This window comes from Larus michahellis, chromosome 7, assembly GCF_964199755.1.
Source record: "Larus michahellis chromosome 7, bLarMic1.1, whole genome shotgun sequence".
In the NCBI taxonomy this organism is placed as follows: domain Eukaryota; kingdom Metazoa; phylum Chordata; class Aves; order Charadriiformes; family Laridae; genus Larus; species Larus michahellis.
In genome coordinates this window covers 23,261,774-23,281,957 of record NC_133902.1, presented here as the reverse complement: position 1 = coordinate 23,281,957, position 20,184 = coordinate 23,261,774, and the positions used below count along the sequence as shown (strand labels likewise).

The 20,184-nt window shown below is 36.0% G+C and overlaps 1 protein-coding gene across 10 annotated transcripts in view; it reads right to left on the bottom strand.

Moving 5' to 3' along the window:
- The window catches only part of GULP1 (GULP PTB domain containing engulfment adaptor 1), a 172,303-nt gene that overhangs the window by 28,673 nt on the left and 123,446 nt on the right, over positions 1-20,184 (bottom strand). For all 10 annotated transcript variants that reach the window (XM_074593821.1, XM_074593828.1, XM_074593826.1 and 7 more), the window contains 4 exons: positions 11,012-11,110; positions 8,026-8,163; positions 6,254-6,370; positions 5,775-5,867 (listed from right to left, as the gene is read on the bottom strand). In XM_074593821.1, coding sequence (XP_074449922.1) covers positions 5,775-5,867; positions 6,254-6,370; positions 8,026-8,163; positions 11,012-11,110 — 447 coding nt within the window. The remainder of the gene's footprint in view (positions 1-5,774; positions 5,868-6,253; positions 6,371-8,025; positions 8,164-11,011; positions 11,111-20,184) is intronic.

Below are 20,184 nucleotides of genomic sequence, written 5' to 3'. Positions count from 1 at the left end.
CTTGAGCAGCGTCATCATAAACAAACAACAAGATGAAAATCAGACTGTCCTCATATAATCAAGACCAAACACAAAAAAGGCCAGTGATTAATGTGTTGCCAAACCACTAAAACAGATGAAGAGTAAACAGCACAGATATAAAGTAATGGAAACTTTAGCTGCACATGCAAGGGAGTAAGAGACAAAAGGAACTTCCCATGCCAACATTTCCCATGGCAAACAGAAGCACAGCTATAAAGTCAAAGTATTCTAAGGAAACTGCTAGTTTGATATAGTATATCCTTGACAGATTCATTCTGGAAATGAAAAAAAGGTGTCAGTCTCTATTGTATAACACTTCTGCACTAGCAAATACAGATATTTTAGGGATTAACTTCTTAAAGTTTTATCAAGACTTAAAAACATCAACCCAAAAGAAGAAAAAAAGATCGTTAAGCAGTTTATTATTTACTGAATGTGCTGAACAAACTTAAATCTAAATAGTTACAACACCCTGAGAGAAAAAGTGTGCAGAAGATTGATAATTTGATGTTCAACTTTCACAATACATTTTATGCACAAGTATTTGATTATACAACCTAGTTTGGTTGTTTTTTTTCCATTTCCAACTATGGTCTCATTGCTTTTAATGGCTTCTTTTATATGTTCAGAAAGAAATTTTATTTTTCCCATACAGTTTACAAACTGACAGAAAAAGCAAGTAGATAAGATTGATGTTGATTTGGCCATTTCACTAGATTTAGAACAGGAAAAAATTTCCTTCACAAGCAGAATTTGACTGCTGCCAACGCTTAGCAGCCGCTTACACATCACAAAAATGTAAAGGGTACGTAATTGCATTATTCATGCATATAATTTGCACCCATTTTGGTCTGCCAGTATTATTTTAAAATACATCCTCAAATAATCCATTACAAGGCCTGCAAAAAAATTAACAATACAAGCAAGATGAATCAGGAAAGCAGTTTTAGATAGACTTCCCTTTATATTTACCAAACAAGCCTATAGTCTGCACTATTTGTGAACTGGAGAGAGAGAAGTCCCCTCTAATTTTTTATTATTATTATTTTAAATTTTGCTATGTGAGTGGATTTTTGTTAGGTAGAGCAATTAAGGACTCACAATAAACACCCTAATACTCCAATTTATTATTATTGCCTAAAAAAAGAACGTCATTAGAACAACTAGCAATGGATTTTTCAGCTGGAAAAGTATTCTCTAACATGTGAGGTTATCAATCGTTCAATTAATTTTAATTCTGTGCTTAAAATTAAGCTTCAGCTTACAATTCACTGCTTGCATTTTCTTCTCTTAGTTAGACCACTGATGGATTTTGGATTTGTTTGGACACATTTTGATGCCAGAGACATTTTAATATTTCTGTGGACACATTTTGATGCTAGGGAACAGCAACTGAAGATGTTTTAGCACTATGTTTTGCAAATAAAGCGTTCTACATTATTACCTATGAGTTCAATAAGTGGAATACACTCCTTTGATAAGTAAATCTGTCAGTAGAGTCACGTACTGCAGTCCAGACTGGTACATTATTTTGTTCCTGAGCATCACGTATATGAAGAACCACCTTTGATAAACTATAGACAAATATTTTAAAATTATTTTGGAAGCAAAAGAGGATCTGAATTTTAAGTCTTGATAGTACTACATTTAATCTTGAGTATGAATTTCAGAAAATGGCTTTATGTATGTCTTCATATTTAGTTAGCAAGCCTATTTTAAATGACAACGAGAAGTCAGAAAAGCTTATTTAAAGTGACAAGTGCGATGCATCTGCTTAGAACTGAAGGATGCTGAGATGCGATTTTTTTTTTCAAATGTGAAACGAACCAAGCATTTAATCCTCTATAAATATTAAGCTATCCATCCACAGTTTAAAGATGCTCTCAGATTCTATGGTCTTTTTGATACTGATGAGAGAACAGGAGATGCAATCTGGTTCTGTTTATTGGAAAATGGTCTGGGAATCAGAAGAACTGAGCTTTAGCTTCACCCTCAGGAAAAGCAAAAACGGCTATTTTTAAAAAAACAGTGTCAAGCATCAGTGAAATTATACGAAAAGAACCAAACTTCAAATTTCTGAAGTTATCTTCTATCTACTTCATTTCATTAAAAAATAATGGGAAGACTAACGTGTCTAGAATAATTAAAGACATCAAAATTGATCAATTTCAGAAGGAAGAAGCGGGAGTAAAGAAATGATAAGACTGGCACTGCACACAAATGATAGAATGGTTTGTCAGAAGAGAAGAGGATGTAGCACACAACGCGACTTCAATGTTTATATTTGTCACGTTCTGCGAACTGTCATCACAGGCCCTTGCAACGTCTTCTGCTTCTTTAAGTATATACTTGTTTAATCAAGTTGCTAGCATTGACTTTTGAAGTGCTAAATCAATTGCTGATTACCAAGTGTTCCTGTGACCATGCATTAATCACTAAAGGAAGAGCACAGTCAACAACCTATAAGACAGGAAAGCCATTTCAGCACATCTGGCAAATGTTGAGAAAGTACAAGCAGCGTGCAAAGAACCAAACAGAAAAAGGAAAGCATAAGATAAGAAAATCCAAGGTGCTATTTAAGCATAAACAGAAGCAACTTTGTAACTATCTGTAAGCGGCTTGTGAAACCAAACATTTCTTTACAACTTGTTGTGATGTCAGTTAATGGCACATATACTTTTATCGTATTAGGTATAAAGTACAAGGGCTTAAACTTTCCGTTGATTGGTAAATGATTCCTCCGTTGACCTCAGCACAGAGAATGAAAGCAAACTGGACTGACAGATAAGGAGTTATAGCTGTATCAAGTTTGTTATGATGTCTAAAAAAGCTTCAGAAAGCTCTAGTATGGCACTGGCATCAATTATAATTCAATAACATAAATACGAGAGCTGTGAAAAAACCTAAACTTGATAGTTTTATAAACCTGCTTTATATCACGAGAATGATTGTGTTACGTTCCTTGCACGTAACATGAAGAATATCCGCAGGGAAGCAAAGTTCCCCCTCCATCTAACTAAAAATGCTTAGGAAGTGACTCATAAGGTATTATTTATAGAATCATAGAACAAATCCATGATTCCCCGTGCTGGATATTCTGCTTCATTTATGTAAGCTATTTTATTTCAGTATTTAACAAAATACTAACAGCAGATTTGAAAATGTTACTCTGACAAAATGGACATGACAGAACTGCTCTTTTTCTTTGTTAATTTTGAAGAAACAGAGCAGCAGTAGTATAGATATTTTTAATATGGGACTTGTAAGTTTTAAATTAAGCAAAAAAAAATTAAATCCCTAATAATTTTTTTAAAAATAAAGTGTTATTTTTCATCACAGAAATTATGTACAAATAGAGGAAAACATTCTTTGCACTGCTTCTGTTTTTTTCTAATAGGAGTTGAAACTTTGCAAAGGGATCCTTGTATGAGAGTTGTTTGAATTAAAAGCATATAAAAGTAACTGCGAACTATGATGGGCAATTAATTGTCTTACGAATTCTCTGTAATTTCCTTCTTTCATATACGTTTGTTGCTCACACGGTAGAAAAGCAGCTTCGTATCATCAAATTATATCCACTGCTATTCCAGGCACTCAAACTATCTTAAAAAAAAAAAAAAAAAAATTTATGTTTCCTCTTCCCTGCACTGAAGTGTCACTTCATAACCTCACTGTCCATGCCTTCATTTATTTTCAACCCATCTGTTGCACTTTACATGAACTTACTTTGGCGCTCGCACAATTAAGAGCTTTGATTTACGATGCACACAACCTAGTTTAAAACAGGCCTCCTTGAATGACGTCTCTTGGTCAGGTACAAAAGTTGATAGTGTTTGGTGCATACAGTTATATTCATCGATTTGAGAAATACATTTTCCTGAAAACGTTTTCTTTTTATCATTGGCTCCACAACTGATCAAAGCATCACACAAGCAGAAAGTAGCTGAATCCAAACTCCTGCTTGAAGCAGGACCCAGTTACCTTCCAGAGTATGGATACTTCCAACCTCTCTGGGCAACATGTTCCAATATTTATTCAAATCATTTATTAAATAAGGTTATTTTGAGGCAGAATAGATTTAGGTATCAAACAGGCTGTTAGGAGATTCTTACTGCAATTCTAATCAGGAGGAAACTCAGAAATTCGTGACAGGAAACGTTTGTGTGGTTTTTCTTAAAGATTAAGGAGTAAATAAAGCAATACAATTATATGTAAAAAATAACAGCTGTTAGTGATTTATTAAAATTGATTACTATTCTAATACGAATAATTATCAATAATTATTATATAATTTTGTGGTAGCATAAGCACATTCATTGTACCAACAGTAATTAACAATAAAACAACATCTAGGGAGAGAATACAAATGGCTGGCAAATTTACAAATTTAAATCTTAACTCATCAATAAGGAATTAGACGCCACTGTCTTAAAAGACAAAATAAATATAAATATGTGCTACGCATCCAACAGGAAATATTTTGGGCGTTGCTGATACTTTTAATTTTTTTCCTAAACAGAATTACAAAGTTGTTCACTAATTTAAATGAAAGAGAAATGCGTCTGTCACAAAAGACTTAAGAGCCTGTTTAGTTAAATTCAAAGATATATTTACTTCTTATATTCTTAAATAAAAACAAACTAGCTGCCATCCTAATTAAGGAAAATAAAAGATTAAGGAATTGACTAAATTGATTTCAAATCTAGCAATAAAGTTGATTATCTTTCACTGCATGCTTCATAAGTGAGAACACATCCATAATTTACAACTTTCACTATAGGAGTTATGCAGTATTTAGAATTTATGGGGCTCTCTTCTCTAAAGAGATTTCATTAAAACGGAATGACAGTTCCTCGTGGGAACAACAATCTAATCAATACCAAGGGAGTGTACAGACACTACTGAAAAATTGTCATCACCATTACAAACATATTTTTACATTGCCCAAACTTCTAAACATCCACTTGAAGTGAAATGGTGTACATTGAGGAGAGAAACAAGGTGGCCCAAAATACACAGCTTAAAAGCAGTCCATCTTTTTCTAAATATTTGCTATAGGTACATTAAGAAATTTGACTTATTTTTATTATTATAGTTATCTAATGCTGCATAGATAGAATACACCTGTAAGAGGAGGGGAGTCATTAGGATCAGTCTGCAACGCAACCTGCATTTTTAGAGGTCCTGCCTAGACGCAAGTAACTGTCAGTCAGTCATTTAAAAATACTTTTGTCATGATCACCGATAGGACATGCAGAAAGCATTAGACATTTCCAATGATGAGGAACCCGCACTTGCTCCTTTTTACCTATCCACACAGTTAGCTCCTGGGACCTAATGACTCCTTTGAGACAGGCAAAATTTTAAAAATAATCATTTAGAAAATGTCAGTTGTAAGTGACAATATGCTTGTGACAGGAAGTTCCCAGAAAAATCCAAAGTACCGTTCTTGAACCAGATTCCTTTAAGTGCAGAACAGTTTTGCATCCCCAGGCAGCATGCTTAGACATCTACTACGAGTATTTACTGTCTTTAGGCAGCAACAAATAGGTACGACAAGGTGATTAAAGAACCACAATTTGAGAGACTGCAATTTGCACTTTTGTTGGCTTGTCACAATCTTACTGTTACTTCAATACTGCATTTCAATGGATATGTTACGTGATCACTGTATGTTAATCACAATCACTGGAAACGGCATGATTAAAAATTTAGAGTAACTTCAGATGAAAGAGTTATGTTCATGTACTTACTGGAGATGCCTGAACTTGTGTTATTCTTAACTGGTTTTCCAAATCTTGAACTTTATTTTTCAGTTCTGTGTTTTCAGTTTCTAATTCTTGAATCTACAAAGCAAGTAGTTATTGCAACAGCTATTGGGATATTCATTCATTTCAACAACAGCATCCATTGAGAGTAAATTTAATCCAAGATCTGGTGATTTAGAAGCAGTGTTTAACTAGTTATCCAATTACAAATATAATTAAACTTAAATTTCTCTATCTTCCATATTTCAACCTTGCTTTTCTCTTTAATGACCTTGCAGGATGGCAAAACTTAAAATACTGTTCCATAGTTATCAGGTACTTTTTCAGTTTTCTTTTTTTTAGTATCTGCTGCAATTCTTACCAATCCGAAAATAATGCTGGAAATTATGGTGTCATAGAACCAGGTAACACAAATACAACAGCATGTTCCTTTATCTCTTTAAAAAACATAGTTCAGAACTTACTCTTTTCTGTAAACCTGCAATTTGTTTCCTTGTTTCAACGTCTTTTCCACCGGATTCCAGAAATTTCCTGTAAGCTAAGTCAAATGCTTGACCAATCGTTAAAGTTATCTCTTCTGCCTTTACATAAAACATAAGATTGAAATTAGTATATTATGAATATTTTATATAATTGCATTTCATTTCAGATGATCACAAAATACTTTTGTGACTTTTGGATATGAAAGCAGAGCATTCTGCTTAACGCCAAAAACGTTTTTCCTTCACTACCTGTACATACGCAAATGGCTGGATCCACAAAAATGGAACGGAGTGTGATGCTCCCAGCCTTTCGTCCATCAGTGCAACAGTAAAGTCAGTCAGTAGAGGTGTGTGAAGACCCCTCTATCTTTTTACTGTAAAAAAACCCCATATGGCTACCTTTATTAAAAAAAATAATTATTTTAACCAAATTAGACCAAAAAAGCTGAACTAGGACTGCTTTAGAGCATAACTGTTTATGTTAGTAAAAAAAAAGTGTTAACGGACACTGGGAATATGCAGTCCTGTGTTCTTGGAAGGATGAAGGTTGGCTGAAATTAAAAGTACCAAGTGAGGTGGGATCCTTCGAAACCTGAGAGTACTAATAAACAAAAAGTGAAACAGAGAAAAAAAAAAAAAAAGTCCAAAGAGTGAAATATCAGGTTAGAGAGAAAGAAATAGCACATTGGTCTGGAATAAAAACGGTACTACCATTGTGTGCAGAGTGTGCAAGGACTGCGAGGGCAACGTAAAAATCGCAGGAATGTGTGAAAAAGAGGCGCGGGGTAGAAATTTGAAGGGAAATGAACAGAAGCATATAGCAATTCTGAACGATATCTACTGAAGGCACTGGAGCAATGCTGGTCAACAACAAAAAAAATCAGAAACACTGTGAAGTAACACATAATGCTGCATAACTGCATATAAATAGAAGTGCATATGCATCTTTCTCTAAAAAAAAAAAAAAACCAAAAAACCAAAACAACATTTCCTCAGTATTTCCTTTGTATGATATCTCAGCTATTTCAGAATAAAACAAAAAGAGAGGCGCCAGATTACAAAAAACCTAAACATCCATTTTTGGTGATGATTCCAGTGTTCTTATTTGTTAATTACTTTCTGCCAGGGTAAGCACATGACCCTGTTGCAGCTAGACACCATTTTCTTCATTTCCTGTCCTGAAGGATTATTTTTTTCTGCTATTGCACATTTTTGAACAGTTGCCCTGTTCTGTCCCAGACACGAGAGAATGTCAGTGGTTGGTGCAATGAATTCTCTGGTAGTGCATCACAGCATTAACAAACTCGAGATGTGGCAGTGGGGTGGGCAGAGAAGGGGGAACCCTGCTGTAAAAAAAAAAATTAAAAAAAAAAAAAAGATATCTGAGGCAGACACATCAGCAGAAGAGCCTGTGAGGTTCAGCCACCGGACTGCAGCAACCTCTGCAAAACAGCTGTGCAAACATTTGAAGTTTGGTGGGATGCAGTCAGTTCTCTGAAAGCATTGCAGATGCCTGGCCTAGGATACCGAGGTGGGTAGAAGACTTGTCCCAGAAAACCATCTTAGATCAATGAAGAAAAAGGCTCTCATTTAAATTAATGCATCTAAGTTACAAGGCATGAAAGTTACCGGCATGAAAGACTGTATCAAAGTGACCCCAATTAATGGGCAGGCTATTTGCCTTTATTAATCATTCCTCTTATTTCCAAGCAGACCAACAGTCACTAGTTTTTTAAAGCATGTTGCATACTTACACATTTTTCACTGTCAAATACATAGCACAGATGCTTATTTGATTCTGAGTCTTTGCATATGAAAGTGAATATTCTCTTGTCCGTTTTATCATCAGCACAAAATGATATCCTATGGAGCTGACAGTTGTGCTGGACTTCCTGCAAATAAAAAGAAAGATTAATCTCAAGAAACTACTACACTTGCTCAGGACAAAGACGAACAAAGTAAATCTCTCAATTTCCTCATCTACAAAAGAACAGGCAAGCTGCGGTTAACATTTTTGAACGTCTTTCATTGTACATGAGAGTGCCCAAATAACAGAAGTTAGCAAACTCATCTCCCAACAAATGTTCCCATTTTTACTGAACATAAGCAGGAAGTTTTCATTTGGACAGCATTTATCTTGGAGTGTTTATTTGGATGGTATTTTCTGTTCTAGAAAATTGGTTTTACTGTTGTTTCGCATCCCTGTGCAATTTATTTGGGAATGATTATGTAAAATACTCCATTCTTTTTCCATGTGCACACTCACAGTGTTTCTTTAAAGTGGTTTTACTGAAATAAGTCCTTACCTTTCTATCTTAAATACAGAAAGGAGAAAGAAAATGAATTTGTTACTCAAATACAGCAGCATAGAGAAATAGTCACGTAAATAATTGCTTACTTAAGGTGCAATCTAAACAGCTTTTAAACAGTATTATTTGCGTATTTTAGATACTATAATTCACTTTCTATTAAAAATCATGCTACAGCTATTTAAAAAGTTGCAGTGGCAATGCTCTTCAGCTGAGAGAGCCTGACAAGACTGAAATAAACTATCTCAAGTATTTTTTTATTGTTTTTCTTCAACAAGTCTCTTCTTGGTATTTTATTTTGTTTGGCTTATTACATGGGAAAGCAGTATTTGCTTTAAAGGAAAATATGCAGTTTAGATGTGAACTATTATCTATTAAAAAAAGGAAGTTTTTGTGCAGCACCAGGGTTCCCAGATTACTATAAGCTCATGAACAAGGGCTTGTCCTCTCTGCACACAACTATTTAAAAACAAACAAAAAAACCCCAAAAAGAGGACCATATGGGCAATCTTTTCCCATTTCCCCAACTGGGTTCCTTTTCTCACTCTTGACAGCCATTCTTCTATGTATCCTATTTCTCCTATGTCCCCAAATCCCTCTCACATTTAATCTCTTTTTGTTGTAGTTACATAAATAACACATGCCCGTTCCGGCTCTTTTAGGTTCATAGACCCACGTAACTACTTTGTATCATTTAAGGACAGAACCCCTTTTCTATAATCCTCCTTTTTTGGATTATAGAGTATAGAATCAAGTCCTGACACATCAGCAGGCCTCCTGTTCCTACCACAATTAATAGTCATCACATGAATGTAAACCAATATTTCTCTGTAACAATATTGACTTGTTTCAAAAACACATAGAAAAAAATTATTGTAATCAGTGAAGACAACACAGAATTTAAGTCATTTCCTAAAGCATCTATAAATTTTGCAAAGTGAAAGAAAACTTGATTCAAATTTATATTTACATGTATCTTTAAGATATGAAGTGGAGGAGATAAAAAGACTACTCCTAGTCAATCACTATTTGAGTTGTAATAACATTGCTAAGAGATTAGAATGTTCCTATTCCCCCAGGAACTTCTGTCCTACAGCTTCTGTTAATCTCTGCAGGAACAGTCAGGAAAATAACGCATTTTGGCATTTAAAACTGTTCTTTTAAAACCGTTTTTGCCAGGAGACAGGGTTTAGTACGCCTTGCTGCCCTATGACATAAGGAAGATGCAAAAACTGCTGTAATTGACATGGATATTTCTTGCCCGCTCTGCTTATGAACTGTTGAATTGTGGTTGTATCAAGAGTTTGAAGCGAAAATGGGTTGCAAGTAGATCTAGCCTCAAACTAACGCTACGTTTTCTTAAAAGGCAGAATCACTGTCTGAATGGTAGCAATTAACCCAGAATTAAGAAACAGTAACAAACAGTTCATTCAAATCCAACATATGGATTTAAGAGCACTCAGATGTCAAGAATTGCTGACTATTGAATAAATACTTTTTAGCTTGATTATCTCATTATTCCTCTTTGAAGCGTGCAAGGAGGATGTTTTGCTTACTCTGTAACCCCTTCCAAAATACCAGAGCAAACAAAGGAACAGAAAATCCATCCATGGGATGACTCAATGGACTTAACTGCTGAAAACGAAGGAATTGTCAAGCTGTGCCAGAGTAAAATCCTGCAATAGTACTTATGGTACTTTTGGAGTACCGTGTACCTTCCTGGGAAGATGTCGCCCATGTGTTGTATCCCCCCTGTACTCGGCACTGGTGAGGCCCCACCTTGAGTAATGTGTCCAGTTTTGGGCCCCTCACCACAAAAAAGACATTGAGGTGCTGGAGCGGGTCCAGAGAAGAGCAACGAAGCTGGTGAGGGGTCTGGAGAACAAGTCTCATGAGGAGCGGCTGAGGGAGCTGGGATTGTTCAGCCTGGAGATAAGGAGGCTGAGGGGAGACCTCATCGCTCTCTACAACTACCTGAAAGGAGGTTGTAGAGAGGTGGGTCGGTCTCTTCTCCCAAGTAACAGGTGATGGGACAGGAGGAAATGGCCTCAAGTTGCGCCAGGGGTGGTTTAAATTAGATATTAGGAAAAATTTATTCACTGAAAGGGTTATCACGCATTGGAACAGGCTGCCCAGGGAAGTGGTGGAACCATCATCCCTGGAGGTATGTAAAAGACAGGTAGATATAGTGCTTGTAGTGTTATGGTTTAGTGGTGGTTTTTATCAGTGTTATGTTGATGGTTGGACTCAATCTGAAAGGTCCCTTCCAACCTAGACAATTCTATGATTCTAAGAAATGGTATTTTAGAAGAATTTTCCATCATCAGAATGGTTTTCATTGTAATACTTTTGTAAACCAATAAAAACATTAAAAACAGCAAAACCAGTATTTAATTACTATTTTAGTACCATAAACACGTAAGTCTCTTACCTTTGTTTTTGGATCTAGAATTTTTACACCATAGATTGAGATTTGTAATTCAACTTTGGGTGTTTTCTGGCCTTCGGATTTCTTGATATGTCTTGCAAACTATAAGATGAAAAATACAACAGCAATCACATTAATAGTAAGTTTTCTTTACTTATTTTTTTTGTTATTTCTCATTTCCTTTCAACTCCCTCCACCTGAAGTTCTTTCCTTCCTCCTTCAAAAAGTTCTTATAAACAATGCTGATCATTCCCAAAGTCACAGTTGGGCACAGAACAGCATTTCTGACTGCACACTATAGAACATTCCTATAATACAAGAAAAAAATATTTTAAAATTACTTAGCTGGTCATCTTGAAACTTTTATCTGCTGTCTATGCACTTAATTTAAGCTTTTGCATAAGATTTCTACAACAGTAGAAACGTGAACGCTTTTGCATAGTTTGTCAACTGCTTGGTTGTTGAGCAGTGAACGGCGTTATGTTTTCCATTTCCCACTACTTCTACACTCACTTCTGTACACACGCACGGAGGGTACTTCCTGTATGCTCCTCTAAGGATATCAATTCTTTTAAGCAGGTTCAATGTGAAACCATTACAGCTGTCAACATGTAAGAAACACTTGATCTCTTCTATAGCATTCTCAGGATTTATTGAAGAGTTCACTAGACAATGGCTAGACAACATTTTAGGAGACTGGGTTGTGTAATGAGTCCTATTCAATACATCTTCCATCTTTTTATATCTCCTTCTCTAGCTGCTAGATCTTACTTGTCTTTCTCTCATGAACACTACATACAAAATAATCAGAGTATTTAAAATTTGCTACTGCATGGCAGTTAAAAAGTGCCATGAATTTGAGTAACTTCCTTCACAAAGATACGGAATTGCTCTATATTTTGCTCTGTTACCAGCCCTTTTCCTCTCAAGTCTTTGACAGCCTGGAATGGCATTTTTAATTGCATAAATAAGGACGATGACTCACTGAAGGCCAGAGGAGTTGGAGTCTCTGCTTCACAGCTGTATGAACACTGCGTCCTCAAACTTGCTCCCATTTAAGAATAATTGAGCACATAGTTCACCATCAGTACAAATACTGTCAGCGAGGACAGTGACTTTTAGTGGTATAAAGAGTCTAGGACACCCACAAGGGTGCTAACCTATCTTAAGAAGGGTTAAACCTGGAAGACAGAAGCCTGAATTACCTTGTGATTGTGAAGTACTTGGCTGTAGTCAACTGATACCTCCCCCCCAATACACCTAAATCCCTGATTTTAATTAATTATTTAAGTGACAGTTGAGGGTTTAGGTTTTTGCTCTGTCCCTAGGCCTATGCCAATTAGTATTTGGGAAATCTTTCCATGAACTCAACTGCTTTACACCACATGACTGTCTCCATTTATTTTATTTCATTTTGTAGGAAGCTTATAGGAAGCCCCATTCATGTCAAATTATTAACTAGTTTTAAGAACCCCCTTAAAAGCACATAATTAACCTGCTTTTCCCTTCCTCCCAATTTTATTCCTCATTTTGAAAGCACACTTATTGAAAATTTTTGTAACTCTGTATTAATTTATAATTAATCCTATTACTTCATACAGTAACATGACCTATCCAGTTTATTCCTGATTAATGTATCATGTTAGCTGATAAGTACTATATGCTTCACAACTTAGTTTTTTTAAAAAAAAGCACCAAAACCCAGACAAGACTTTCACCTAAACCACTCCATGCCATTCTTAAAACCAATTCTTAAATCTAAATACCCACTTTACACTTCAACAGCTAGGATTGCTAAATATTGGCTAAATATTTTATGAAGGTTTGTACATGATGACATACTAGTGAAAACCAACTAGTCAAAAGTCAAGCAAATCTAACATAACTTCTAGTTCCGCCTCTCTTCAATATCATGTATATAGCTCTTGCAATATACACGTCCTTTTCCTACCCTCCTGTCTTCAAACCCCTTTCTCACATCTTCAGAGTAGAGTATACTTTTGATACAGTTTAATGACTAGCCCCATCCCTTTATTTTAATTAAGGGGGAGGGTGTCATCTCATACGCATCTTTTTACTTAAAAAAATAATTTTATAGAAAATAAAAAAAACCCTAATCACTGGTTTATAGGCATTTTGGCCAACTACATTTCTTGACTTTCTATGACAATTCAAATTTGCTACAGGAAAAAACCCTATATTTTCTTGAATAAAAATCACTAATTAACCCCCCCCCAGATTTGACTTTAGTTTTATACTGCCAATTTAACCTGTTTGATTCTTAAGTCTTGGCTTCAAAAAGTAGGGAAATGATAAGCCAATCAGTGTTTTATTAGCACCGATTTTTTTCCCAAAATTAATAAAACACTTCAATTTTCTTTGTAATAATTTTCATACATTTACTTAATACCCCCACTCTGCCAGCTTTCCTTTCTGATTTGCGATTTGATTATGTCCTTTTATTGGATAAAAATCTGAGGGTAAACGTGGTCCCTTTTCACGGTACAACAGGGGTCGGCGCTTGGCTCACTCTTCTACATGTTCAATGGAGTGACCACAAAACCCACAGATCACCCGGGCAGTTTGGGCATCTCAGTTTCCAAGGCGCTTTACAGTGCGCACAAGCACAGCAATACAATACATAAGCCCGGGGCACACACGGATTTGGAAGAGCCTTGAACTTGAAGGAACCCTGGCTTTTTAGAAACGTCCCCTTATAAGCAAGATGCACGCAGGTATTTCTGTGTAGTAATGAAGAGGAGGCATAAATAATATTTTGTTTTACTGAGTGAAAGCCATAGCGTATGTTGAGAATGATGACGAAATGCTTGGTTTTCCAACTGTAATCATCTCATCAGGGTCCCCAAAAACAGCTACAACATGAAAACTTTTAAATAAATAGATCTGAATAACTTGCACAAGTTTCAGAACAGCTGGCCAAAGCTTGCTCCAAGTAGTCAAGAAGTCTTACAACACTGAGGAAGTTCCAGAAGATAATTCTGTGCCAATACTAAAAAAAGGGTAAACAAAATGACCCTACCACCTCTCCACTCTCAAAAAGCATAAATCAAGTTCAAGAACTAGAGAATTCAAGTGACATGAATTAATGATGATCAATATGGATTTTATAAAAAAATGCAGCTTGTCAAAATACACGAAAGCATTTGACTGAGTTTTGCATGCCGTTATATTTAGGAAATGAAGCAATACAAAGAAAGTATTAGTTAAGTTAGTTATATTAGTCTCCAGATGCAGTTATAAACAGGAAATTGTCATTGGGAAGATATGTTTCTAATGTATTCCAGCAGGGTTTATTTCTTAAGCGTGACATTATTGAACAATGACCAGGAGGAAAACAATTACTGATAAAATCTGCAGACAGGAGAAAAAAAAAAAAAAGAGGAAAAAAAAATCGGGAGAAAAGTAACTAACGATCTGAACTCTCAAATCACCACAGAGGAAGGTTTCAGATCCCGAAGGCTGATGGAGGAGCAAATAACACAGAGAATACCTCACCAAACAGAACACCGCAGACTGCCTGTACGCAAATAAACCATCTCTGCTGCAATACCAACTTTGCAAATCATACATATGGGAACAAACTTACTTTCTCGGGGCTAATCTGTGAAGATGGAATTAAGAAAGTCTTGATGCCATGGTATGCTTTCTAGTAACCGTGGACCTTCTCGTGAAAGTACAAGATTAATGCAACCCCTGGATATTTCAAAAAGACCCTTAAGAAGACAACAACGGCTGCACTGCATCAGCTGCTTGTGAGAAACTACTCAAACGTTCTGAGGTTTTCAAATGCAGAAGGATGTTGACAAAATGGAGGAAGATCGCAGGATATTCGCAAAAGTTAGCAGAGGACTGGAAACGCACTTCACAAGAAACTCAATCAAACCAAAACCAAGCTAACGGTGAAAGAAAAACCACAAAAGAATCTTCACCACAGACATCCAGAGACAAACGAGCTTTTTAATCAAAGGTTTACTGGGATACAGCCTCTGAAAAGTATACGTAGATAAATTCAGAAAATCTGCTGCAGTTAATTTCTTAATGCTTTTCCTGCCCACTCCCTGTCCTGTGTAGTAACAGATAATGTCCAGATACTGATCAGTAATTTCTTTCGAATCTGACCTTCTCCGGAATGCCAAGTTCAGCCACCTCCAAAACTCGTGCAGGGTTTGAACAGCAGATCCTCACACTTAGGTATCAGCCAATTTGTGTTTTTTCTTCTATTTTTTCTCTTTATTCCTTCTACCTAAGAGGACCCTGAGGAACCTCTGGACAGGGGAGATTTACAAACATTATATTCTCCTTTCAGCACACATTTGAAACAAAGTAATATTTGTAGCTCGCACAGTAACAAGATTATTTAAGAGGGTAAAAATCCGTAGCCTCCCATTGGCATCAAAATGGACAATGATATAAAATGATCATGAATCACAGCATGGCTTGGGAAGAGATACGATGGGCCAAATTCTTAAGCTGTTAGTTTATACATATATTGTTCTCAGGCAAGACACCCAGATTTGGCCCAATAATAATATGAGCAGCTCAGCGGGATGGGCTAGCTCTTATTTAACTGGTTGGGAATTAACATCATATTTTTCTTGAATCTTTTAGGGAAAGGAAGAGATACAAATAAATCTATTTTCTATGGTTTAATCTAGCTTTAAAAAGAAAAATGAAATAACTTCCACTTATCTTGCCTTTTATTACAGTAGCAGGGAAAAATTGCATACTTTGAGACTTTTAATAAAATTACATTTGCAATGCTTACGCATCAAGTCTTAGCAACCCACAATCAGAGGATTAATCAACAAAAAATAAAATGAGGGAAAAAAAAAAACACATTTTAAAAAACACCCAGGAGCTTTAGTTAAAGAAATAACGGTTAAAACAAATTCTATCAAAATCAATTTAAGCTATGCAAATCAAAGCTATGTGCTTTTATTTAATATTTACACCTCACTGCACAACTCAGGAGTTTATTAAAAAACCTTGAAACATCAGAGGTAGACATTTCCATGATTTGGGTGCTATTTTTTAGCCCAGGGAATAGGAGTTCAACTCCTTCATTTTACACAGGCTTCCAGTGAGACATTAGACATTGCACTTCATGTGGACACCTTAAAAGATGTCTCTCTGATGACAATGTAGTTGTCTACACTGAGACACAGCTTTATACCTGGCTTTGAGAAGACGCTTTTCCTCTTTTTTTTTTCATAAAATCATTCATTGTAAGGAAAGACGCCTGAAAAAAAAAAAAAAAAAGCCCTATTTCCTTTATAGTGACTACGTATAATCTTTTTGGTCATATTACCATCCAAACTCTCATGCACGTTTTATGTGAGTATTAGGACCTCTTAAAAATAGCTGTCAAGAAGAGGAAAATTATTAAAAGGCCACAGGTACGCGACCCTGAATCTCTCAATAATCAGCCGCGTAGGGAAAAAGCTGTCTCAGAAATCCATCTCTACGGAATAAGCTGTATTTTATTTTCCAAACCCACACTGGACTGAGAGGAAGGCTATTGATCTATTAACCACAGTGTAGACAATGCAATACAGTATTTTTTCCACCTCTCACTCCCTGAAGATGGCTTTTTTGTTTTGTTTTGTTTTGTTGGGGGTTTTTTTGTTGTTTGGCTGGAGGGGAGGTCAGGTGTGTCGGGGTTTTTTTTTTGTTTTGGGTGGGTTTTTTGTTTATTTTGTTTGGTGGTGTGGGGTTTGTTGGGGTTTTTTTGGTGGTGTTTTTTTGTTTGGTTTTTTTTGTTTTGTTTTTGGTGGGGGTTTTTGGCTGGTTTTTTTGGTTGGTTGGTTTTTGAGAGGGACGGTAAACAGGTATTCTCTTCTTCAGCACTTCTCATCTGATCTGCTCTGGTCTTCAGGCTGTCCCTGGCTGGTCCCAAACCACACATTTGTCTTTCTCCAGTACTTGAAAGACAACAGTCATGGCTGTAAGGCTTGACTGGAAACCTCTTTATCCCAATATTAATAGATTTTCTGTACTCCACCCTCCTCTGTCCTTTCATCAACAAATGAAACCCAGCTTCCACACGAAAGGGAGCTCAGAACAATATCCATTGATGGTCTATGAAGGGCAGCAGCAGGACAGCATCCCAGCATGTGCAGAGGCGTGTGAAAGAGCACTCGTCACTTTGTGTATCCTTAAGGGTCAAGGAGCTGATGATTATTTCAACTGGCTTAAAAGTGATTAATTCTATTTACATTATCTGGTCATCTCCACTTACAGAAGAAGAGAGGAGGAGAAAAGGAAACTGAGTTGGAAGTTTGGTAAGAGAACAGCCTTAAGTTTGGTCCTCACAAAAACATCCCTTTGAAGACCGTAAAAGGAATAGCCCAAAACTCAGGTGTTTACATCTGTTTTCTCCCTAACACCCCTTCATGCCATTGTCTTACAAACAGCCTCGTTATGCTGCCCTTTCCACCTGGTATGCTGATCTTTCAACCTGTTCTCACCTCTGGCAACGCTTCAAGCACTTTTTGAGAAAGACCAAATTCATTCCTACAGTCTGATTTAGAAGTTATACCCTTCATTAATCAAGGAAATTAATCATTTCACTTCATAAAATAAAGTGTGATTTGCCAACATTTACACAATTGAATGTAGGCATGTTCTGACACATCTTGGTACCATCTTCCTTAGTTTTTATTTCATTCTAGAAATTAGTTTGACCAGAAAACTACTTGTAATAAATTATGAGAACAGTCCACCTTACCTTAGAAACAAAAATACACATTTTAAAATACTAGTGTCCAACTTTCTTCTTTCTCCTGCAGTACAGCTCCAAGAAATATGAAAACATGATCCCAAAATATGAAAATATGAAAACATAATCCCAACTAGATAAAACCACTGGACAATCCTCTAGAAAAATTAAATATAGATGCTTGAAAAAAAATGTATATTCGAATTGCAACTGGTCCAGGAAAAATTTGAAGTGTTTAGAAAATGTAGTAGTAGTAGTTAGGATAAAACAAGTACAACGAACCATCCAAAAAAACTTCCTCCAAGTTTTTGTATTTTACTGTAGAACATCAGCTCCACCTGCTGGTAAAAGTAAGTTCATGGAATGGCGTTTTGCACAAACCTGTTTGGCAAGCGAAGAGTCTTTGTGCCGTATGAGTTAAGATCTTTTGATTTAAAGAAGGAAAAAAGTTGCATATCAAATGTCTATTCTGAAGACAGTCTGATGACATGATGGCTTCAGAAAAATAGTTTACAGTGACAGTATTTCAAAAGGTTATTGGTGCAATACACGCTAGTTGGCACAACAGCTCCAAATATTAAGGAAGAGTCAGTAGTTTTTCTGCTAGCTATTCATTTTCATGAAAAACAAATTATGATTAACATTGTGATTAAAACCAAATCTGTATAATAAAAAACTACCCTAAATATAGCATCACAAGCTACACATCTTTTAAAAACTCTCCTACTCCAAAAAACGCTATGTATGTTTTCTTTCAAAACAAGACATAAGTTTTCAAACTGTTTTCACTGGTTTAAAATTTTTAATTAACATTTTCTAAAACCAAGCTAGAGTTGTGTTATTAATTATGAAATCCAGTACCTCTAGGCTTCTCTTCAAAGAATTCAGATGCATAACATAAATCAATGTTGAAATGAGTATTCAATTCATTGAGGATTGTTTTAAACAGCAAACCTCTTTATTGCTCTCTCAATTCTGTTCCAAGATTTTTCAAGTCTTTCCAAAAGTTGTCTTTAAGTACTTTGTGAGTTTTCTAATAAACATATGACTATATACGATTCCAAGTAATGTCTAAGCTCCAAACTTCCAAGCTTGAAGAGCTGGAGTAGTTCTGGCAGCAACGATTCAGACACATATCTCCAAGGCGGCTTATTTAGGGAACACATGTAAAAAGTTAGAACAGATACCTACATACTCCAATGACACCACAAGTACATACAAAAAATGACTACTTTTAAATTTTAGTGCTAGGCTGACAAATGAAAATAGTTCTGGCTCTTCCTACACTTCAGAGAACAGTTACTTGAAATCCTTTTTGGACCTGCTTTCAGAGTAAACTATTTCAAGGTACCAAATCACACAGTCCAACCCAACAAAACACTCCAGCGATCCGTGAGAGCCCAGGTTAAACTGGAGTTCCACCAGCGAGACAGGGACACTTAACAGTTGCTTTACTTAGGAGGAGTCTGATAAAACATTATTAAAATAGAAGTGAAACTTCTCCATGGCAGGATATTACCTTGACAGATTTCTGCACAGTTAACTTTTCTCAGGGTAATAGAATTTTATAAACAGAAAACATCTAACACAACAGGCTTCACCCCAGTATTGGCTGTGGACTGCACGAGGTGAACACAAAACCATACATTTTGTTTCCATCGTAGCATGCTGCAATGGCCAAAAAAGGGTCATACTTACGCTAGCCTAAAACACTTTAAAACAACTAGACAACAATGTTTCTGATGAACTGCAGCAGAGTAAATCTTTTTGGCATAAAACATTCTAAGAATTGACTAAGCGGATCTTTAAAGACAACTGTGCTATTTTGGTAGAGCGAAAATAATGGCAAAGAACTTCTGTTTCGATACCTTAACACAATTACTGATCAATTTTGTCACGATGCCTTTTTCAAGGGAAATCTCAGTCTTCAAAGCTGAGGTATGTGAGTAGCGTTTCATGCCTTCCTTCTTCCTTTTTTTATAATAACAACACAGAATCAAATTTTTTAATATTGACTCCCAAAATTTTCTGTCCACTTCCGAGATACTTCTGTTTAAATGAATAATGAAAGCCCTACAAAAAGTTAAGCAAAGTACAACAATGGGCAGAATAATTTTTATATCTAAATAAACTAATGCTCCAATAGCTCTAAGCAGACAAGCAGGAAGCAGTGCCATTCCACAGCAATGTGAGTTAGCAGAAAAATCAAATGAGCATTCCCTGCCACAACTCATAGCACCTGAAGAGCTTTAAGCTGTCACTCAGCCAAGACAAAGCCGTATTATCAGTTAGCAACCCTCAACACGTCATTTCACTGGGATACTTTCTAATTGTCTACCAAGTACCTCAGCACTCAAGATCACGTAACCAAGAAGAAATTGTAAATGTCTGATTTTCTCAGCCATCTACGTGGCACCAGCATGTAGATGGGGTTTGT